Here is a 25,403-nt window from a genome sequence, read left to right on the forward strand (position 1 = left end):
GCACTTTTATACTATGCCACATGAGGGGGACCTTTGGCAGTGATGGACAAACATGCCATGGGAAGGGAGTTTTATTGGGGGAAGGGACTAGAGTGGGGAAGGGAAATAGGAGAGAAGAGACAGAGACAGAGAAAAGAGAAGAGGGAGAGAAGAAGAGAAAGATGGACATCTGTCTGCCTCTCAGAGAAACCACACAAAGAGAGTGGGAGTGGGTGGAGCTTGTCTTTTAAAGGGACCTTTTGCAGCTGCATACAGAGCTTGGGTACTGCTTACCATGCATGCAATGATGACACACTGTGCCAGCAGTGTGGATGCCAGCAAGGACCTTTGACCTACTGCTATCTACAGTGGTAGGTGTAGGTGTAGAGTGGCCTCCACGCTTGGCCTTACCTGTGACTGGGGCATCGATATCCAGCAAGTTTTTTTCCTGTCGAAGAATAGAAGCACCCTCTGTTATTATTCTCAATGCAACACTTTCTTCCAGCCTGCCCTCCTTCATGAGATGTGCTTTCAAGATATCCACTCGAGGTTTCCCATCATTATCAAACACTTCCTTCGCTGTCAGCCGGTGACTTGGCGGGAACGGAACAGCTGAAAGGAGAAAAGTCAAAAGGTTACGTTAACCAAAACACATCCACAACAGACAGCAACCACTGAGTAACTACTCCATCACTAACCAGCTAACGCTGTAGTCAACACGTTCAAAAATTAAAATGCAACCAGGGTCCATCAAGAATTAAAGACTTCCTTCTTTCAGAAATCCTAGAAATGATTGGTGGCCATGGAAAAGGGGCTGATGTGTCTTCCCAGTCAGTACTGTTGTTTACACATGGATGATCCTGGTTAAGTTTATTTAATATTTAAGGAGAAAACGTCCTGTTAGGCAATCACTAATTCCATAAGTGGAAATGGATACTAAACATCCGCTTGTAATCCACCCTGGCAAAGATGGTTCTGCTCTGCTGGAACCATTGCGAGGAATAAGTCAACTCAACAAGTTTGTTCCAACTGAAGTCACATCTCTGAGTCTGAGCCCTACTTCCCACCATTATAGGAAACAACAGAGCTTTTAAAGCAAAAGACACAGAATGCACTGAAATGTGAACAAGAAGGTAGAGTTTTGCATTTGAAATTATGTCAACAATTCAGCCCAAAACAAATGCATTTGCCACACAAACTTGAAGACCCTAGTTCAATCCCCAATACCCATTTCCAAAAGACCATGAAAAATGGTGCTATGTGCTGGAAATTCCAGCCCTGGGGAGGCAAAGAAAGTAGGGAAGGAGAGAGGGAGGGAGGAAGGGAGGCAGGGAGGGAGGAAGGAAAGGAAGAGTAAAAAGAAAAAAAAAACAGTAAATGAACAGTCCAATGGTTACATCCAGTTGACAGTCTTGAGGCAATTAGGAGTCAGTGACAGACTCCATAGGTGATCAGGAGGCTTTTGTGTCCAGCCCAGTGAACATGGGTATAAACCTTAGCTCTAAACTCTCAGCTCTATGACCTTGGGAAGGTTAAATAACCTCCTCTGCTTTCAGTTACCTCACCTGTACAGTGGGATTAGATCTATCTTCAGAGTCTTATACTAATTAAATAGCAAGAATGGCAACTAACCATTGCAACCAGGCGTTGCATAGGTAATAAAATCAGACACAATGGGAAGACTGTAGACGAGGAAAGCATATGTACATGCCGTTATGTATAAACTCATTTAGTCCCCAGAACATTAAGGCGTGGGGGGAAACCTGAGGTTCAAGAGTATTAAGCACTTTGCCCAAGATAATCACCTACTGATTTATGCATAAACTCACTGACTTCAACCTGGGCAGTCCTATGCCAGGATACACATGTTAATGATTAAACTACACAGCTCCCCCAAAAAGTACTCAAGATAACACATACTCATTAAAATCAATCAGTAAATCACTTTTCAGAACTGAAATTCTGAGATGAGAGGAGTTTCTCATAGATGAAGTTTTCCTGTGACAGAATAGCCTTTTGCTTTGTTTTGTTTTTTATTTTTGAAGGGATATATTGGGCTGTTGTATAATAGACAAAGCAGAATGTCAGCGCATAATCATTCTTCACAGAAAAGAGAAAAGGAAGACATTAGGTCATGGAGTTTAGAACTTTGGTTGCCATTTGGTTCTTGGCTCTTGCCAATACTTCTTGTTTAAAGGTTTGTTAGGAAAATGGGGAGGCCTAGGGAGATAGTTCCAGCAGAGCCTGGAAAAAGCCTGCCTTTGCTCAAGAGCACCAACAGAAGACAGGCACTTCATGGGAGGATCCCTCGGGTTCACTGGCCTACCAGTCAGTCCTGCCGTAAACTGCAACCAGTGAGAGAATTCCTATCTGAAATGACAAGGTGGCCAGTTCCTAAGGAATGACAGCAGAGGTTGAACTCTGCCCTCCACAGGCACTCAAATAAGTGCACACATTCAGGCATAAAGAAATCACACAGACATTTCAATGGCCACATTTTTTTCCCCCTGAGCCAGCATCTCACGATGTAGCCACACCTGTCTCAAACCTACAGAGATTTGCCTGCCTCTGTCTCCTGAATGTGAAAGGTATGTGCCACAACACACAGCAATAACTACCTTTTATAACCTGAGACTTAATGTATGTTTTGAGATGTACAGATATCATGCTGTCCATTCCTTGATGTTACTGAGACATAACTCAAGGGGACATCTGTTAGAAGGAAGGGTGTAGAAGGTGAGACTTCAAAAAGATCCTTGGAGTAAGGGCAAGAGCTGGTTTTTAAAATAAGTATCATTTCCCAAGGTGGAAGTTAGGCGATTGTGGAGGTTTACATGGCTCTGGGAAGCTGTCAGGCAAGATGGAGACACACCCAGGAGGGAAGGAGAGTACCAGTCGGGCAGATGAAAGTGATGACCTCACTAAACTAATGGAGAGCAAAGGATTCAACTTGGAAACTGCACAACATCCAACGGTGAAGCAAAAGGAAGAAAACCTATGCCACACTCCTCTTCGAAATTTAACTTTCTCTCCGACCTCAGACCTGGTGGCCATGGCCCAAGTTAATTCAACAATGGATTTTCCATACTCCACTGCAAATTTATTTTTATTTCATCTAGCATGTGGATGCCAAAGCACGCTAGGAAGTCGAAGGACATCTTTGTGGAGTGGGATCGTTCCTTCCTACATATGGGTTCCTGGGATAGAACTCAGGTTACACTGATTGGGCAGCAAGTGCCATTATCCACTGGGCTTTAGGTGCTGTGTCCAAACAAACAGTATCCACAGGAAGAGGATGGAGAGCCATTTCCCATTGGCTGAGAGGAAGCTGAAGTGGCTGGAAGGACTCTCAGCAGGTCAGACAGATGGCCAGGCCTGTAGGAGACAAGCAGGGCTGCCCCAGTGCCAACAGTGATGTGCACAGTGGCTGGGGGCCAGTGAGAAGTTTTCCAGAATGAAAATAAGAGTGGACTAATATTTGTGTATTTGTGCACCTTTTGGCTTCACAGGAAAAAAAAAAAAAATACCAGCCTCACAAAGGTCACATTTATTTGCTTTCTTTCTTCACCTAGAGCCCTACATGCAGACCTGTGCCAAATGCTGAGCAAAAACTATTTGAACCAAAGAACTCCATGTGCTTGGAAAATACTTTTTCCCATTAACTCATTGTGCAAGCAACTGTGCTTACCATAACAAATTTGTAGTTCTCCTCCCTTCCTTTACTCTAGGCACCACAGCCACTTACTTTCTCTGAAATGGGGCATACCGGAAGTGAAGTTTCTGAATGCCACTAAAACTCATCAATAGCTGCTGCAATTTGAGCTGGGCCTTTCTGAGACCATTTTCTTAAAATTGCCTTAAATATAGAATAAACTTACAGTACTTCTCAGAAACATCCTACAGAAAAATGAGAACACTCAGCTTTCTCTTTAAAGTAATACCAGGACAGACACTAGGTAAACCATGGGATGGTAGATGATGCAATTCTTTCATTACTAAGATAAAATTTGTTTCAGGCCAGGTGTTGGTGGCATACACCTTTGGTCACAGCACTTGCGAGGCAGAGGCAGATGGATCTCTGTGAGTCTGAGGCCAGCCTGGTCTACAGAGCTAGTTCTAAGACAGGCTCCAAAGCAATATAGAGAAATCTTGTCTGGAAAAACAAAACAAACAAACAAACAAATTGCTTCCAGGACAATTTTGTTGACTGGGATTGTGTTCTCCTGTCACAGATGGAGGGCACCTGGTAACCCCATATCCAAGGGTCAAACATACAATGGTTTCTTGTCCTTTGTTAATTCCACCAGGGCTCAGCTGTCTGATATGGAGAAGTGTTTTCAGTATTGATATCAATGAAAACTATGGTTAGTTTTACATTCACCAGCAATAAATATGCCAAGCCAGGAGATTCAGTAGCAAGCGTGCCCAGAGTCCTGGGTCCTTCCGATCACAAGGACCATCCATGCCCCAAAAGTATCCACCAGTCTCTTCCTGAGTTTGGAATGGACTGGGTCCTAAACAAACCACTATTGGATATCAGCAACCATCCACGATCTCTTGCTTCTTGTCTGAACCAGGTACCTACATTTCCTGTTTCTCATGTGTGAGGCATTTCACCCACTCCTGAAGGGATTTCCACTACACTACAGGAAAGAACTAAGATTTGCTGTCAGGGTAACAACTTCACTGGAAGGAGGGATGGATTGCTGCTGCTGGACTTCTATCAGGAAGAGGTCATAAAATGGTGAAGAGAGAATAATGTATCTAAGAGAATATTCTGCCCAGTGACTTGTTTTCTAGCCTGTAAGTGTATCACACCTAAAAACCCAAACACTACAAAGTCCCGAAGGAGAAAGGGCCTAAATGCAACAGGCTTGCTTGCTCCTTCACTCCCACACTGAAGTCTTGAGGATGGATTGAAGAGCTGACTAACTCAGCAGTTAAGAGCACTTGCTGCTCATCTGGAGCACCAGAGGTCAGTTCTCAGAATGTACACTAAGCACAGCACAACTGTCTACAACTTCAGCTCCAGAGGATCCCATGCCCTCTTCTTGGAGGTGATGCATTGCAGATGAGGCATACAAACATGCACAGCTTCACACACATAAGCAAAAATCACAAAACAAAATCCCTGAGACTTCTGCTCTATTTCTTTTTATGTATAGAACATATGAACCTACTCACTGTAGCGACCCAGGATATTTTCCATGCTTACTAAGCACAGGGCCCATCTCCAAGCTAACCAGTTACCCTTCATTGGGGCAGGGTGGGGGGGGGAACGTTAAAGCAAACTAGAAAATGTTCATTCATCATTGACCCACTAATATCATCAAAAGGTTACTCAGTGGTCAAACCAGTGCTGTCATCAAAGCATTAGGATTTCTACATCAGTCTCTTGACCTTGAGATGGGCACTGCTTACTTTGGTACTGATAGTTACAGGTGGTTGGAAAGTAGAACTAAGACATGTTGGAAATCTACAATAAGCCTTGCATTTAGAAGATATAGTGTGCGTTTGTGTGAATGTATTTTAGACACCCTAGCAAAGCAAGTTAAGGGAGAAAGGTTTTATTATTTAGGATTACAAATACAAACAGATGCAGTCCATCATGGCAGGGAAAAGATAGCTCTGTGTGTGTGTGTGTGTGAGAGAGAGAGAGAGAGAGAGAGAAAGAGAGAGAGAGTGTGTGTGTGTGTAATATCTTACTAACACTTTTATGTATTTAATATTAAAATAAGATATTATTTAATAACAACTATACTTCAATGCTAAACTCCATCCTCCCTATTTCTTCTTACTTTTTAAAACAGAGCTACTAAAACATTTAAAATTATACATACAGCCACCAGATGCACAAACACTAAACAGGCATTTGTACTCGTTTCTCTCACGTACTTTCTTCTTGCTCTGCCTCCTTTTCAGGGTCAGGAATCATATGCAGAGCACTTAGCTAATTTAGAGTCTGACAGTGGTACTTTTTTTGGTAAGAGAATCCCCAGCAATATTAGCATGGGGACCAGCTAGAGACCCACTGTCTCCACCATCAGCAAAAAACAGAATGCTAGCTCCCATTGTCTCCTCACCCCCACCCCTGCTGCCAACAACACCACACCAGTGGATCAAAGAAAGCAGGTGACATGTCATTGCAAGTCTAGACATGTTTGTCTCATCCTTCTCTAAAAGCGGAACACGCACACCAAGAGCGCTCGTCCCATAATTCATGTGATGACTCAGCAATAGGGTTGTCAAAGATACTTAGGTCAGTGCATGCTAAGAAAACAGCTTAAGGATATCGCATGTCCAACACAACTTAAAACACATTCTGGCCTGACCTCCTTAGATTGGCACGCCAATCTTGTGGGCATCTGTGTATGCCACCAACCTCTGTTCTAATCAAAGGCTGGCAGAAGAGAAAGACAGGGCTATCTGAGGGGACATGGGAAGGGCAGGCCACATTTCCTACTTGTTCGGTCATCAATCCAAGCAAATGACAAAACCAAGTTGCTCTCAGAGCCAGCTACCTCTTTTTCAAGAGCTAACTCAGACACAGACAGTAATAAAACAACAGATGCACTACACTCACATGTGACCTTTGAGTCTAACCTTGAACAGCTATTATCTTTTTCACTTTAACCTGAGCCACACATCTGATAAACAACCCTGTAAAAACCCTGTAAACAGGACATTCTTTAAGAAACATGCAAACCAGACACTGGATTTATTTGTACTAGTTTTTTTGTTTTGTTTTGATTTTTGGTTTTTTTTTTTTTTTTATGTTTCTTAATCTTTGAGCCTAGATACAAATTGTAGCCTTTGGGAAATGCAACTTCCAAAGTAAATATATGTTGAGTTGCATCCCCTTGCTTCTGACGAGAAAATTATAGTAACTATTTAATCATTCATAAGAATCTGTATGGGGCATTACCTACTAGGCGAGTCAACTAGCTGAAATGTCTGTCACAGACTGGAAAGCTCACCCTGTGTGCATTGCAGCTTCTGCTGAAGGCAGTTAGTTTGCTTGAAAGCAAAACTGAAGAAGAAACGGCCAGTCAAGGCAAGGCAAGAGACAGTAATAAGAATTACAAGGGTCCCTTCTCTTGTGAAGGTATAAAAATAGTGACCTAATAATTCTAGATGACTCTGGACTAAAACGTTCTGTTTGAAGACAAAAATATAGTGAGCTTTGGTAAGTGTGGCTATTTGAAAATACAAAATGCCAGTTAATGTACATGAACTTAGTTCTGGTGCTTGTCAACACACACCATCACCACATGAAATATGATCCTAATCAGAGTAAGGATGGAAGGGGATGTGAAGGGAGATTCTCAGGATTTCAGGCTTAGCTTACAGAGAGCATTAGACAACTGTCACTTTATCTGTGTACGGAGTATATGGACACAAAGATAAATCACGACTGGGGAGAAAGCTGGACTCCAAGAACTATAGGAATGCACTCAATAGGACCCTGCTTGAATCACTCACTCAGCTGGCTTGAAAGTATCAGGCTTTCACTAGGGAAACTAATGTCTGTCAAATCAATATACACATGCCTACGCATCCAGTCTTCCCTAAGATTAAAAAGAAAAAGTTTCTTCACAGACCTTGAAATCAAACTCAACTTAGTGATGACCTGGGGTTTTCATTCCTCCTGCTATTTTGACCTTATTCATCCTTAACAAGGTCCTCTGCAACCATTTCCTCAAAGGACCATTCACAGGTCCTGAGACTTAAAATACATTCAGTCAAGTACATCTGTCCAGATCTCTTCTCCAGCAAACTGAAGACCTTCATCAGGTTTCCTGGTTATAGATATCAAATACAACACAATGGGGCTTTATGTAATATCTCAAAAGGGTTCATAAAAGGGTACAACGGTACTCAAGGCATTTATTGAGATAAGCCATTTCCCTTTTACCTCTGGCTTACAAACTGTACATTGTACATAGTACACACTGAACCCAACTCTACAATGTTTTCCAAGCAATCCTTTAGTAGAGATGGGGTGAAACAGAACAATCCTCTTGTGGTAGTAATGGACCAGCAGAGGGGAAATGGAAGGGGAAGGAAAGAAGAACATACATCGATAACAAATGTATGAAAATGTCCCAGTGCACCGCGCAGGTTTGCTTTTCTAATTTAATAATTTTGAGTGAATATCAAATCTTTTAATAAAGACCGAAGATAAATTAGATTCTTTAAAAATAAGATGTATAATTGAGAAGTTGCTTTTATGAGCCTATGCTACAGTGAGTTTTAAAACGTTTAATATGTGTATCCATTTATTTCAGGAGATAGCTCTGCTATATTGGATCTCAATACTAAATGAAAAAAATATCACAGACTATTCTAGCAAATGATATTTATGTTCATTTGTGGAGTATCAAACTTAAAGGAATGCAAAAAGTTCTCTGTGCTGACATGAATTCAGGGAGAGAAACTTTTAATTTAGTTTATTTTAGGGCCTGTGGACTGGTTGGGGAAAGCAACAGCACATGCCACTAAGCCAGAGGACCTAAGTACAAACACCAGGACCCCCATGGTAGAATGACAAAAGCAAGTCCTCAGAAATGTCCCCTGACCTGAACAAATTTATTGTGGCAGACACACACACTCACACGCACAGCACACGCACACGTGCGTGTGCACATTTAGTTTCAGGCTTTCCCTTTTCTTTAGACAAATATGTCACAGGAGGATATCAAAGCCATGAAATAAACAAGAAACTGTACTTTAAGACAAGGTGAATTTATTTCACAAAGGAGTAAATCACTTTGAGCATGCTAATTACCCCTAAGAAATGAAGGACTCCTGGGATTCCGAAGCTTGATGTAACCCAAAGCAAGCTTTACAAGGCAGAAATCCTCAACTCAATATGTGACTTCACTTAAAGTTGAAAATAGTAAATTTTAACATGAAAATATCTTATAAATATGAACTTTAGAAATCTTTGAAATAAAAACACACACATTTTTTTTTTTTTTTTGCAACCTGATGTTAAAATAAAATCTATTCCTACACAGGGTGCACAGATTTGTTATTTCGAACACCATGCATTCCCTATGCCATTATGCTCACCCACCGGCCTAATACTCTAAGATTAAAACACCTAAAAATACACATTTTTTTTAATGAAAACATTTCTTTTCTTTGAGAGGGTCTTGAAAAACATATCCAAATAGTAACACCAACTCTAAGGATGCCACCTACTTACAACTTTTACATAAAAGAAAAAAAAAACTTTCATAAATAAAACCATCATAGATAGAACTTCACAGGGACAAAGGGATTGAAATAGTTTGCCTCAAATCACTCTCCAGAGAGACAAGCACAGAGCTAAATCCCCAAGTGAACCTGATTCCCTCTTACCTTGCCTTGGCCAACCCTCCTCCCAAGAGGCTCTATAGCAGCTTGCAAGAAAACACAAGTCCTTAAGGACACCTCCATATTAGTAGTGCTTATACTGCTTTAGTTGTGTGACTAACCCTTTTCTCATCCACTGTATCCTGACTATGTCTAAGAACCCTCACTCATATGAGAAGCACAAAGTCCTCAGGAGGCCTCAACTCTCTCATTTGTATGCATAGACAGATTGAAACATTAGGACTTTTTAATGGATATAAACCAAATGTAGGAAGTTTCCGGGTAAAATTTTAACTGTCGACACTACTAGCCATGTGCAGGTAAATCCTATACAAAAAAAAAAAAACTCTGAAAGAAACAGAGTGCTGGAAATTATAATGCCATGTGAAAATTTATAAGTAACACAAAGGAGTTAGCCAAGGAATCAGTAGGCCATCCATGCTTAGAAAACATACAAATATTTAAGTAGAAGGATTCACAATAAAATCTGTGTATCTAGTTCAGCTTTGATGTCTGATATTCAGCCAATGTGTTTTTCATAAATGAAATGGTGAATGGATTTCTCTCCTTACCTCACCCACAATCCTGTGGTACTACCACACAATATGTGTAAACTGAAACAAAATGTAACTTTGTTCAAATCTGAAAGTAACTTTAAGAAATGATAGTCAATAGTCAAATGTCAAAACATCTCAGAAACTGAAACTGTCATTTAGTTCATGTTTCTTAAAGAACCCATTAAAAGACAGAGACTATCTATGCCACACAGAGGGATGGATGAAGGGTCACACCAAAGATAACACAGTATGTGAGCAATAGATTAAAACATCAAAAAGGGAGGCAGGAAAAGGCACATGGGTTGGGAATTGATATGGAAAGGCATGGTTGCTGGTAAAATCTAGTGTCTCCTATATAGGACATAAAATGAACACATTAATCATAACTATGATTTGGTATCAGTAAACTGTACTCCTGTGCTTTCAAAAATTTGCTCCCAAAGTGCCACCACCCAGAACTTTAAAAGGCATTTCAAATATTTCAAGTGGCAAACATTTCCCTCCTTAGTAAGATTTTTATCAATACAGGCTCATTACTGAAGTTTAAATATCTGAACCATAATAAACTAATTCTTTCTCAGGACCCCAACATTTCAGAAGTAACTCAAGGACATTTTTGTACCTGCGGGACAGGCTACCTGTCACAAATCAGACAGAGTCCACATCTTACAAACTAATGACTAATGAAGAACTCTCTATGAGATGCAGAGTCCAACGCAGCTCAGAACCACAGTGTGCATGTCACTCTAACAGGCATGATGTGATGAACATAACAGCATAACTCCTGTGCTAAACGGGAGAGGAGAAATCAGCATGATTGAGTGTAGAAGTGACTACGGTTAGCAATGAACTGCATACACAGAATATCTTCAGGATAAAGTGACCACAAACACAACAGGAGAGGCTGCAGCGTGCGTGATGCCTGCCCTGTAGTTTACTAACGTTCCTTCCAGCACAAAGCATGACTGTTGCTCTTCCTTCAGAAGCCCTCTTCTCCCCACCCCATGGACCCACATTACTGGCCCATGCCTAGAAATGGACAACGGTCCGCATGACAAAATCCATGCCTCTCAGTCTACAAAATTAGGGAGAGGGCATTTCAGCACATGAAATCAAAAGGAACAGTGGCCTGGAATAAGTTGAGTATACAAGATCTAGAGTACACCACAGCCCTAAACGACACCCTGGCACTCCCATGGTGCCCCTGATGGTAAACATGCCACATTTTGCAATGATTCCTTATTCCAGATTACTACATGGAGTATGCTGATGCAAAGCCAGGCAAGCATGAAATAGCATTCTAATACAGTAGCAATAAACAAAACTGTGAAAGACTTACTGCTTAAAAGAGATATTACTTAGGACCAGTAAGATTACTGAATGTCTAAAGGATCTAGTCACTGAGTCTGATAACCTGAGTTCAATCCCTGGGACCCACACGGCAGAAGAAGAGAACAGACTCTTGCAAGTAGTCCTCTGAGTTCCATATGTGTGCGCTGGCATTTTTGTGCATGCACCACTTACATATCCCCTTGCTAAATAAGTGTGAAAAAAATTAATATGAATGATTACGGAGAGACAAGTCCTTGATACATAAAGTTTTCACCTTTAGCCTGAGGAGGTCAGATGAGGGCATCAGAACCCTGGGAACTGGCGTTAAAACAGATGGGTGGTTGTGAGCTGCCATGTGGGGGCTAGGAAACAAACCTGTGTCCTCCACAAGAGCAGCAAGTGCTCTTAACTCCTGAGCCAACTCTATAGCTAGTCAGATGCGTGTATTTTAAATGTGTAGGACACGCTCATTCTTTAAGGACTGAGAGAAGAAAAGTCTCACAATCTGTCCAAACAGTGTGTATGGGGGTGAAACTAAGAGGGTTTCTGTGAGAAGACAAAAACTACCATACTGTTCCTTCCATCACGATTTTCATGATAGTCACTATAACACAGAAATGATTTATACTTTCATCATAGAGGCATCAACTGCCCCAAGCAGAGTAAGCATTCTGGGGACACTAAAACACAAAGTGAATTTTAAAAAGTCAATATTTTTATGACCTGAGAAAGAGACATCAGAGTTTAGCTTACTAAGGTGTGAAAAGGTATGTGTGTATGTGTGTGTGTGTGTTAAAGCAAAATCCTCCATAGCAAGAGTTTTACTAGAGCAATCCCTCATAGGTATTAGCCATAGTGACTCCCCACACAGCCAAGGGGGACCCAATTACTCTTTCACCAAATGATAAACAAAACAATAATCAGTTACCCAACATCTTCTGAACTCCCACACCACTAGATATTAATTACCCTGAGGGTTTCCTGACCAGGGGATAGAAAAAGTGTGTCCCAGAGGCAGGGATAGAGACCAAGAGCTGATGATACACAGGCCATGAAGACAGACTTTGAAAACACAGCTATTGTCTTTTTCTTCTGGTAAATAACTTTCCCATTGATGCTGCAGCTATTACGTGTAAGTATTCATAAGGAAACACGGAATGAGGTGTTTGCTACAGACACCATTAATTAGCCACAAAGTCTCCAAAGTCTTGGGGCCAGTTTTTGTTCACAAGCAACAAAGGCAGAAAGATGTAAACAATTATACAGCCATTGTTTTTTTTTTTTTTTTTTTTTTTTTTTTAATGTGTTGAAACAGCTGGGATAGAAAGGTCAGAAGCCAACAAGAATAGCTAAGATTAATTTTGAGAAAGTGACTGAGAACAGGTATGGCTTTAAAAAAAAAAAGAAAGAAAGAAAAAAGAAAAAAAACATAAATATTCCAAAAGATTAAAAGAATGGAAGGAAGGAAGGAAGGAAGGAAGAGGGGAAGAGGGAGGAGGAAGGAGGAGGGGAGAGGAGAGGAAGGAAGGAAGGAAGGAAGGAAGGAAGGAAGGGAGAAAGCAAGCAAGCAAGCAAATTGGGTGAAGCATTAAGTAAACAAAGTGTTTAGAGGAATTGATTTCCACTGTGATTTCTTGTTCTGTACAAATTTCGAGATGGAAACCACTTAACAGACTTAAGAGTCCATGACCTGGAGAACTCCAAGTTCACCCCACCGGGCTTGCTTCCCTGTCACCATGGCAACCATCTGGTCTGCTTCCTCAGTTGTACTCTAGTCTGGATTACGTCAGTAATGGCCAGACTACTGCTCCACATCACAGCGCTACATCCTCAGAGCTGACCCTATGAGGTCAGGCCGCCCCAGCTAGTGAGTGCTCCAGTTAGTAACTCCATGAATTCCCCTACATTTCTTCAAGCCTTTCAGACACACTTAGGTGAAGGGCAAGGAGCACGAACTCCGAATGCAGTCAGAATGCAGACTGCTTAGGGAAACTGCATCAGCTCCAAAGGTCTAACTGCTCTGGGCTACAGTTTCCTTTCTGTAAACTGAACATTAAGCAAATGGATATTTGCAAAATGCTTGGGCCGTGATTTGCATAGTAATACTTCCTGTGCGTCCCTCATGATTAGCCAATGCCTTTCTTACCTCCCTCATCAGGTGATCTCAGATCCATTCCTATTCAAATGTCGTATCTAAAAATAAGCTGTCTTTCCATATAAATGCTCCACAGGCTTAAATTACCAAATATTCAGTAAAATAACCTGTGGCCACCCGTTTTATTTCATTTGTGTTTGATCTGGATTTTTGTTTTTAAAACAAAAAGCCATTGCTGCCTCCATTAATTTTCTTTTATTCATAAGACACTCCACACAAATGACTGGACAAGTCCTAAACTGTTTTAATATGCAAAAAGCTGAACTATATTTCTAAGGATCATTCACTTTCATCTCCCAGGTTTCCCGCTGAATATAAAAAAAAAAATTAAGAGAGTGAGAGGTAGTAATAACAATAATAATAACAATAATGCTAAACTAGTATAGCAGCAATCAATAACATCTGTGATATCATCTAGATATTTCATATGTGCTATTTTATTTCATCAGCACATCATGGGAATCCGATGTCAGTAACATTTTCTGAGTTTTCTTACATAAGAAATGTTCTTACATAAGAAATGAATTACTTTACCAAATTTACTTAGACTGTAAGGAGAGAGAGCTAGGGCTCCCAGCATGATCACTATTTCAGGTGCTGTGCTCAGAACTCTACCACATGTCTACAAAAACTGTGACTTAGATGTAAATCTACAAGGACTCAATGGTAGCCAGAAGAACACACATAGCTTCCATCCTTACAGAAAAGTGTCCTTGACTTTTGCTGAGTTTAGGTTCCCACCATGGCAGGCAGAGCACTTCCCAAATCATTTGTGTGATGATTAAGCAACATATGTTTCCCTCCTCACAAGGTAATTCTTCAACGTAATGGGGATCTATGCTGAGTACAGTTCACTCCCTCAACAGTTTACTCAGCTCTTATTTTCTTAAGTATTCTTACATGGTTCGGGAAAAAAATATTACATTATATATCATTATCAATAACTGTGTCATTGCTCAGCTTACAAATGATACTGTTTTGCTTTCATTTGGTCTCTGATGGGCTGATCCACAAGTAAGAGAGTCCTTCAGGATAATTCCACCAGGTTTGGCTTCAATATTTTCCATCTCAGCTAGGTGCTACCTTATAGACAGGCCTGTAATTTTGTTAAAGTGCACCTCTCCTAGAACTTGGTCCTTAAAAGCTTTTCACCCAACCTGTTGTTGACAATTTCGAACAACATGGAGCAGAATCTGAGCTCTAAATGCAGCGACGTGTAGTGGTTATTAGTTCTGAATTATGTAATTGCTGATCTCACATTTGGGCTAGATAAGGCTCTGTCCTTGAGAAAACCCTTATGAAACCAGTTCCCACAATCTATTTCTCCCAGAAGAAGCTGAGAGGATGTCGTAAAGGCAGACCTGCCTCAAGTGCTCAGTGCAGCACTTGGTATAAAGAATGAACTCAATGTTTTAGGTACATACACTTTGTTGTTTGTTTTTCTTGTGCTTCAGTGAATTCCCACTGGTTCTATTTGTTCTAGTTGCCAGCACTTTGTGTTGTGTGCTTAAAAATTCTCATTACACTTGACGTATTTGTTGTATAAACATTTGTACCATCAAACTTAGCTTAAAGGCAAAGAACTTATCTTGAAAACTGGCATTAAAAATGATCCCCAAATTGTTGGCCAAACAATAATGTCATCCATCTTTGATGGCAAATAAGAAAATTATTCGGTGTGCATTGTGATATCAGAGGAGGGTTTCAAGGTACAACAGTGAGCGATAAAGTCAGAGACAGACTGACTGGAGGGCATTCCAAAAGTCAGATATACACAGACACGTATTTCTCAACTGAAGTGCTGGGCTAGCTTACATTTTATAAGACATAAAAACCAAGATATAAATAAAAAATGTTCTAAAAGGAGAGATTCCATAACATGTGTTAAACATGTTCTATAACAAGTATGCAACCATGGCTAATTGGGATTATGAACGGTGGCATGTTTTCTTCAGATGACGTGTACCTTTGGAGAATGATAAATATGGTCAAATTTCCAAATTTACTCCTATAAATCTAGGTCTAAATGACACATGTTTGCAGTGTGCAGTAAGAAAAACTACTATACACAAATTTAGCAATTATATTGACAAAGATGCTAGTTCAAGCTACCAAGGAAACTTAGTAACAGAATCAGATAAAATGGTCAGAGTTAAGTCAAAATCACAAACATACCAGCTTCTTAAACTAGTATGACATGATATATTTGTGTATCAATTAAAAGTAGTTGAAAAGATCTCCTCATTTCTGATGTCTATGTATTCAGCCATACACTGCCATGCAACAAATGATGATTTGGCCCATTGCTAGAGCACTTACTTGGCATATGTGAGGCCCTGGGTTTTATTCCCACACCACACACACACTAAAAGCCTTAACAACAGTTACTGAACATGATAAACGGTGCCTATTTAGCAGTATATGGTGACAGGCATAGAATATTGGTTTAAGTTGATATGCTCTGAACGCATAGAGTAGTATGTAGTATCTTTAAAACCATAATAGCTTAATATAACATAACATAAGCTCTTGATCTTTGATTTCTCTTCAAACTATATTAGCTGCTGCTTTGGTGATGCTACAGATGAGCAGAAGGAACAAAAAAAAAAAAAAACACTTTATGGCTATCACATTTCCAACTTCAATACAAACCAATAGGATAATATGCATGCATGCTTTATATCTGTGAAATGTTGTCAAGTGTTAAGTAGTGACCTTTAACATTCCATTGTGGTGGCACCTTGCTCCCCCAATAGACTTGAGATAATTGCCTTAGGGTGTGGCTTCAGTGTGTGGAAGAGGAGGGGATCACTCATCCTTGGTTTGTGATCTGAGCACCCTAATTTCAGACCCTGCACCTCCAGGGGCAGAAGACTGAGGGAGTTATTTACCATCACTGTGTGAGTGCTCCCCAAATAAATATGTTATTCTGTATTAGAGAATTCATGACCTTCCTTTAACCTGCCTTCATTCCATAGCTTAAGATACATAGCATATATTACACATAAGATAATTCACCCCCCACACCACCCCATATCTGGGAGATAACCTCCAGGCTTGAGCTGAAAATACCCACATACTACCTGCAAACTTAAGGCTGTTAGAGGCAGTTATATTTATCTTTCCAAGACTAGTTAAAAATGAAGAAAACCTTTGTTTTTTTTTTTGTTTTGTTTTGTTTTTTTTTTGACTGTGCTAAAGCTACAGTAGCCACAAGTACCTCCTGTCTTTCCAGTGTTATCCATCTGTGCTCAGGCAGCCAGGACAACCTTCCAAATCCTAACTAAAGAAAGCAAAGATCATCAGTCCTATGAGTTTTCCATTAATTACAGTAGGATTCATTCCAATAACAGACTCGCACCTTTTGATTTTAGGGTCTTTTATTATGCAGACAGGGCTATAGAAGTAAGTTTGTCCTAAGCCACCAAGACGCCCAGCATCTGAGTTCAAATCTCCTTGTAGCCATGCAATTCATCCAAATCAAAAGATTTCCCTTATCTGCAAAATAGGGGTTAGGATAGCATAAAGGTCTAGTCAGGAATGAGTAAGAATATAGAACCATAACAACTTAGAGCAGTGCCTGTCATACACTAAGTGTGGTGAAATATTTACTGCTAGCAATTATGAGAGCTGATAAAGTGAGTCCAAACACAGGCAAATAAAATAAAATACATAAAGCCTTAGCATTTTCCTGGGCTGTAATTCAATAGGAAAAATATCAGGAGTCAACAAGGGGCCAGCATCCAGAGACAGAGATGAACTGTATGCAACAAGAGACTCTGACACTCAGAATTAAGAGGGAGACCTTGTCCTACCTATTTAGGTACACAAACATTGAGATCGAACTGGAGAATGCTACTCCTCCATAGCAAGGTGACATGAGGTGATGTGTGATACCTCCTAGTCTCGACTGATGCAATCTGAGATACCATTTTCAATATGCTTACTGGCAGGACTATCCACTAAAATCAGCTGAGAGGTCTCCTGTGGTGTGGGTGGTCAGGGAGGGACAGAATGAATGCAAAGAAACAAATTTTGCTACAAGAGTCTCAACTGACACAGAAATCCAAGAACTGACAGAGACCCTAGACTGGACACATACCCATACTGTTTTTGCTAGTGCTATTTTCAGTGAGCTGAGGATGACTGTTAGGGAGTCATTATATCAAATGTGATGCTGAGATAATAACATATGCGGATAACAACATCAACATGCCTTGCATGTTGCAGAAATGCAGAATGCAGAAATGCAATGCTATAGTTATCAAACACACATGGGCTCTCAAACAACACAGAGATTTTTTGTCTCGGTAATTTTCATAACAAACAAAAAATAGCTTAACTCGCCAAGAAAAAAAATAATCAAACTATAAATGAGTATAGGCTTGTTTAAGAAATTCGAGTATTCAGAGATAATGGCTGAGATGTGTGCTTTTGAGTAACTGAGTTGAATCCTCCCAGACCCCATGCAAATTTGGCAGTAGTAACATGTATCGTAACAACTGTGGCCCTTTGAGAAGACAGGAAGAGAAGACACAGGAATGCCAAGGTCTCATGCCAGCTAGTCCAGCATACACAGGAAACAACAAAGAAGCTAAGCTGTCTCACTGAACATGGGAGGGAAGACTGATACCTGGGCTGTCCTCTGACATCCACTGTCATATGTGGGTTCAGCAGCTCCTGCACTCACAAATGCAAATACATGTGAGGCTGAGTACACACACACTCACACTCACTCACACACACACACACACACACAGAAACACATATATGTAATTGTTCAGGGTGCTAATAACAGAATGTCTTGATTTTTATGCATTATGTTGATTTATCTAAAAATCCATCGTTGCTAGTTCTAGAAAATGAATCAATAAATGTTTTCTCCACTACTCTTAGGTTTCCTATTAAGCAAAACAATGTTTTCTGAATTAGTTATGGTTTGAGAATTTTCTATTTTCCTTGGCATTGCTTCTATGAACGGAAGTGAAGGTTAAAGTTATGCAAGCTTGGGAATAAAGTTTGGTCACCATTTCAACCTCAATGTTACATCTAAGTCAAACAAGCTCACTTCAGTTGTTTTTGTTTAAGTGTTTTGGTTTTCTGTTTGTTTTTTAATTCCTAATTAGAAGAAGACTATGCAATTTGCACTAAGGCAAACCCTGTATATAGAATTCATTCTAAAATACTTAAAAGCTATATTTAAAGTGTCATATACCTTAACAGAGTGTAACAAAAGATAAATGACATCTAACAAAAAAATTAGAAATAAAATGTGATCCACTTAAAGTCCCATCACTTGGACTCCACGGGAGCAGTAAAAGGGCTGAGAGATGCAAAGCCTAGAAGAGGAGGATGGACAGACTGCCTAGCACAGACTCAGTGCATCTTTCAAAAGACAACTTTCTGATATGACCGACAGAAAATGCATTTGAAGTCTTGAACCTTCATGTCCAAGAAAAGTATCTAACAGAAGAATCTAAAACGACACAGCTTTGTAAGATGAATTCTTAGCCTAAATACGGATGTTGCAAAGGACACACATTTCAGTCCATTACCCACAGAGCCCCACACTTGACTTCACATTTGGAAACACTACATAGCCATTTGTCAGGCTAAGAGAGAAAAGTTAAACACCTCTTCCACTTTCACACTGATATTAAGTGACAGCGTTTGGGTGGGCAGACAGTGACATCGATTCAATTCCATCTGCTATACCATTCTAAACCACCAAAGCTATTAAATAAATCAGTGCCCTAAATAGCTTTCAAAACCATATTCAGTTTTTAGACTACCAACTACAATTCTGTTTACATGGAGAGTGAGAGGAATACCACACCATACTGTTTATATAGATGTTCAAGTTAAAAGAGAAAGTGGACAGAATCCGCCACTTAACCAAATTAGCTTAGCATCACACATTCCCTCTCATCCCCTGGTGTGGTGAGGGAAGGAACAGGTCTTTCCATTTTCAAAGTACTAGATGCACAGGTGCATCCTGTATCCACATGGAAAGGACTGTCACGTCCGCTGTTTAACATCTACATGGGTATCTCTGGCAACATGTTTGAGATCAGTAGTGGGTATAGGCACAGCCACCTGTACACAAAGTAACTGGATGAGGTCAAAATGTCACAGTCCTAACTCTACTAATGAAGTTAATGCTTGCCTTGCCTGCTTTCTGCACAGGTGAACTCTCATCCAGAGTCCTGAGTGACGCTCAAAGAAGCAAGCAGGAACAAAGACTCATCAATGGGCCACACGAGAGGAAAGGTCATCACTCCTCTCCCTTTTCAGAGCTTTCAGTCATAACTGCTTGGAAAATCCAGCATGGAGTAGAACAGATTCTTAATAAATTTGATGGAAGGAACTAAGAGCAAAGAGGAGCAAAAGACAAAGAATGAATGCAGAGAGGAGTCTGGGAAACAAAGGAAAGCTGAGGAGGAAGAGAGTGCAGAGGAGCTGTAGAAATATATTCATGTTTTCTTTACCCTATGGAACAGAGAGAAGACTAATGTCTCCAAAGACTAAGACTTTGCCCGCACAGATCTCACGAACACAAACAACAGATCAAAAGGTAACTCAATTTTATTATCAAGATTACTTAGTTTATATTAACTAAGGAAAAACCTGCACTGTATTATTGAATTACTCTTTCTTTTTTTCCGTTTGGAAAAATCAAGTTTGGAATTGATCTGTGGAAAAGCTGAAGCATGCACTCCCCCGTTATTGTTGAATCCCCCCCCCCACTTAAAAAAAAAAACAATTGTTACACCCAAGTTTTGTCATAGTGCGTGATAGCATAAGGTCAACTTATGCTTCTCACCAACATCAGGAAGGCTGAATACTAATTACTGAGTTTAAATCCTTTTCTGGAAACAATTGATTTAGAAAAAACATAGGAAAAAAAGATGTGTAACACTGGAAAGTGCAGCTCACCCATCATCCCAGTAAGACAGGGACAAAAATAACAGGAGACCAGTGATGAGAACAGACTCAGAAAATCCTTTGGGGACAGAGGTGTGTGGGGGCAGGAGGTTCCCAGTGGAAAAGGGGTGGGGGAAGAATCTCACTCAAAAGGCCCTGGCATTGATTCCTTTGACATCTAGTTTATTTTTGCCGGAGCTTGGTGATGTTAGCCTTCAGCTAACAAGTTCCAATCCAACCAAGGCTACATGTAACACTTTTCCTTCGATCAGACTTATTAAGAATCTAGAAATAAAATTAAATACTAAAATAAAAAGAAAGAAAAGAGGAAGAAAAAATTAAGGTAGATAAATAGATAATAGATTATAGATAGATAGACAGACAGACAGATGCCAGATTGATACATAGACATATAGATAGGTAACAGGAAAAATAAGTAACATTCTGACTCTGGATTTAAAGAAAAAGAACTTAATCATATACAAAATGTGAAACCAATAAAGAATGCTCTCTACCACTAACTTGTCCCCATCATTTCTCCTGGAGAGCTACAAGTTCCTTCATTCCACAAATATACTCATGTTCCTTTTGCTTACACCCGATGATGATCTGAACTTGCTCACTCAAAAAGCAAGGGTAAATGCCTACTGTTTGTCAGACACTGGGCTGTGTAAGGTAATCAATAGGAAAAACCCTACTTTTTTCTAGGGCTTAAGACTCTGGGAAGCAGAGGAGTGTGGGGCTGAGGACCTCAGCTACAGTGTGAAGGTGAGATACTCAAGGATGGGACCATAAGATGTCTCTGTTGGCAAAGTGCTTGCTTTGCAAGCTTGAGGCCCTGAATCAGACTCCAGAACACATGAAGGAAAAAAAGTCAGTCCTGGTGGCAAGCTCTAGAAACTTCAGAACTCATGAAGACAGGTGGATGTCCAAAGCTTGCTGCTCAACCATCTTAGACTATGTCTTGAGCTTTAGGCCATCAACAGAGATCACTGTGAACAAGACAAAAAAAAAAAAAAAAAAAAAACAAAAACAAAACAAGGTGGTCAGTGCCTGGGGAACAATGCTCAAAATTGTCTTCTGGCTTGTGATGGGAGATATAATTCTGTAAATGTTTCTCATACTGGTTAATGAATAAAGCACTGTTGGCCAATAAGAAAGGAAGATAGGAGGGACTAGGAGACAAGGAGGAAATAGGAAGTAGGAAGGATGAGTCAAGATGGAGAGTCTGGAGAGAATAGAACTGCCAGCCACTTCTCCCTGGTAAGACCACGTGGAAATACATAGAAATGGGTTAATAATTAAGACAGAGCTGGCAAACAGAATTATATCTAATACAGAGTCTCAGTGTGTTATTTGGGGCTGGCGCGGCGGGGGGACAAGACTGGTGGTGGGCGGACAAACAATACTCCTTACAGGCCTGCATAACTGCTGAGTGTGACAAGCACATACCCACACAAACACACACTGGGGGAGGGGTATTTTATGACATTGTACTGAAAATTTCCTAAATATATGACTATGACATGTGACAAGAATAACATTTATTGAAAACCCATTAATATTGTGGAAGAATCAATGGACAGAGAGAAAAGTAGGAAAAATCCCATAGTATGTAATGTCACGCTATACCCTTAATGGCAAACACTGTGTTAAGAGGAATCAAGACTGAGCCCCTAACATAAATAAAACTTATTAGCCAAAGCGTGAGTTTTATTTGGATTAAAGCAACCTTAAAACTTAGAATAAAATGGATATTTAATACATACCGCACAACCCCATTCACAGATAGGCTGCCTAACAAATTACATAATGAGTAACAATACACAGTGATTGGCCACATATACTTCTTAAACTGCTAAGGAAACATGGGGACTCAACCTCACTATCAACAGTTTCCTAATTTTCTCCCCCTGCAAGAAACATCAATGTATGCCCTCCCCCATCAAGACAATAGCTGAATTTACACGCAAGAAAGCCAAGCAAAACTTTCAAGCACTCAGTGGTCATTTTCCATGAAGAAAACCTTTGAGTTGGATTCATGTGCTCTGGGTTCTGGCACCCCATGCTATCATCACAATCAGAAACTAGAAAGACATCGACTGTAAGTATACAACTGACAATGGCACTTGGGAAGAAAACACTGTTCCCTGCCAGCTAAGCAGCTGAGTCCCAAATATATATGAATATTTACATCCAAGGGAAGAAGCCAGAATATTTGCAACAGACTCCCATTTTCAAATCCTCTGGGACCATTTCAGAGGATAATTCCTTAAGATGCACACAATGATTTATGCTCACAATTATCATGTTTTGAGCCTGAGTTTTTGATTGCCCACCTCCAGTTTATTTCTTTTATGAGAATAATAGCCAAATAGCTTGTTTCTACTTCCATTTTAATACACTAAATTATAAACTGAGAGATAATCTATTTATTAAATAGATTTCCTCACAATCAATTTTGAGCTTGAGTCTGGCGCCTTAGACCACTCTGCCATCTTGACATGCTCACAATCAATTTTCAAAAAAAAAAAAAATAGAGGACTCATCACAGCAGGGCCTTTCATTAAAAACCATTTAGATATTTTTCTAACACTCACAGGAAAATACACTGATCTGAGGGATTAAAAAAATTCTTCTCTCAGATGAATTATTCATCTTACTTTTACATGCAGTGGTGGATTAAATGAGAAAGGTCCCCTGATCGCATACATTTCGTTGCATGGTTGCCACGGAACCTTTGGGAGTGGACCCTTGCTGGAGGAAGAACACCTCTTGGGGAGGGCTTTGAAGTATTGGTCTGACTCCACTTGTCTTCATTCACTCTCTCCTCTCCTGCCCTCCCCCCCACACACACACCACCTTCCGCTCTGCTTCCTGTGTTTGACACACTTCTGCAGCATGAACTCTTGCTTTTTCAGCCATGATGGACTCCATCCCTCTGGAACTGTAAGAGGAAATAAGGCCTTTCTTCCCTAAATTGCTTTTGGCTATGATATTCATTGAAGCAACAGCTAATCCACAGGAGAATGACAGGACACACTTCTGTTATTTTCTCCCTCAGCTTTTCAGGATGGCACGTTACCCAAGCGCTACCATGTTCTCATGTTCACATACACAAAGCATTCCCTAAATTACAGCAGGTACATTTCCCACTTCAATGTGTTTGATTAACTTTTTACCTTTTAGGACACATTTGGGTAAAATCAAATGAGTACTTTTGTCTTCAATTCCTATTTTAGGATTTATGAAAGAGATCACCTTATCTGAACTGGGGTGAGGGGGAGAGCCTAAGTATTTGATTCCAAATCATTATATATCACTCTTGTACAGAAATACAAGGAACATGAATTTTATGATTCTTAATTTAAAAAATAGAGAGGGAATTGAATAATTTCTAAGCAAAATCATTCATACTATGTTTTGGTAAGGGAAAGAGCCTTCTGACTTCTCCTCGGAAATAGTTTGCTTTTGTAAAACATTTCCCATACATTGTCCATGAGTGACCAACTGATGGGAAGCATTACCCCAGACTGTAAATTGTATAAAATGTCAAGAGCTGAGAGGTATAGGTTTCCTAGGGTTCAGCCGCTAGAACACCTTTTTTCAAGCGGGTAGTGAAATTACATGAAGATGCAGCAGGTATTACTGTTCAGGCATTGGCACTGGCCTGCCTTTGGGGTCCTGACAGGATATGTCCTCAGCTGCTACCACTAAGAACACCACCTGTGCGCGCGCATTCACTATGTTCCCTTTTAAAAGGGTTCTGCCCTCCTCCCCCCTTCTCTGTGTGCATGCGTGTGTGTGTGTGTGTGTGCATGCGTGTGTGTGTGTGTGTGTGTGTGTGTGTGTGTCTTTATCTCTCTCTCTGATCCTCTCTCCCCTCCCTCCACTCACTGCTCTCCTCTCTTGTCCCCAGAAGCCAGAGCATGTTGTCTTTCTCTCTCAAGTTGCTTTTTTAAAATTGCAAACGCAGATCCATTGCTCTTATGATCAAAAGTATGAAATTAGCCTTTCCTATTTATCTTCCTGGTAATATTAAAGACTTTAATTCCGTCCCATATGACACATTATAGGTTACAGAATTCAAAGTGGCTGCTTTGGTTGTTGCTGTCAAAAGTCATATTTTTGAAAACTAAAAGGCATTCTAATTACTTTCCGTGCACCCAATTAAAAACAAGCAAACAAACAAGCAAACAAACAAACAAAACCCTGAAAGTTCAGACGGGAACTGTAGATCTTATACAGTCAGTTTACTGGAACACTCTAAAAGCCTACTGCATTGAAAGGTACATAAAAACACAAGACAAATACAACATCAACATGAGCTCAACAGGAAAGTACTTTCAGAGTTATCCAACATGGAGATGTGGGAATAACCAGAGGAACCAAGAGGTGGTGTAAGCAAGAATACTGCCTGCAGCCGAAAGCTCAGCCTAAAAAAGCAATACAAAACACCACCAGGTACTTAACTTTTAAGGAGGGAACACAGCTTCTGGACAGCACCAAAGCATGTCCTGCTCACCAGGGCGAGTGGAAATCCATCATCTCTTCTAGACTGCCCTCTAGACACTCTAACAAACTATTTGCACTTGGGGACACCCAACTGCATAAGAAATCCAAATTGTCCTTAATTTGCTTCTGTTTTCTTTAGAGATTTGGCCTGCTTTCATTTTTTTTTCTCTCATTCCTTTGCACAAATATACAGTACCTGCTATGAAGGATTTACAATGGATTATAAGTGAATTCTGAAAATACTTTAAATTGTCATGTCATTTATTCATATTTTTTAAACCCCTTGAGAAATTGTTGATGTGTTCATGGCTGCCACTTCAGGAATTATGGGCAAGTGCATACTGCTACAGGCCATCCTTCTGAAATTATATAGGGTATCATCTCTGTTTGGCTCAGGGGTACACAATCTGAAGAGCGACTGTTAACAATCACATCATTATCTACTGAGGAGTCTGCTAAGCACTTGCAAAGGAGAACGGGCCCTCTGGAAAACCACTGCCAGTGTCTGTACCACTGGATCCAACTCAGCACCAAACCTACAGTGAACCATGCTAGATCCCACTCCATGGCTTACCCAGGAG

General features: G+C 40.3%; 1 protein-coding gene across 2 annotated transcripts in view; it reads right to left on the minus strand.

The window, feature by feature from the left end:
* Positions 1–25,403, minus strand: part of Ppp3ca (protein phosphatase 3 catalytic subunit alpha) — a 287,711-nt gene that overhangs the window by 148,806 nt on the left and 113,502 nt on the right. For both annotated transcript variants that reach the window (XM_051185440.1, XM_051185441.1), the window contains exon 2: positions 391–591. In XM_051185440.1, coding sequence (XP_051041397.1) covers positions 391–591 — 201 coding nt within the window. The remainder of the gene's footprint in view (positions 1–390; positions 592–25,403) is intronic.

The sequence above is a fragment of the Phodopus roborovskii genome, unplaced genomic scaffold (assembly GCF_943737965.1).
Source record: "Phodopus roborovskii unplaced genomic scaffold, PHOROB, whole genome shotgun sequence".
Classification (NCBI taxonomy): Eukaryota; Metazoa; Chordata; class Mammalia; order Rodentia; family Cricetidae; genus Phodopus; species Phodopus roborovskii.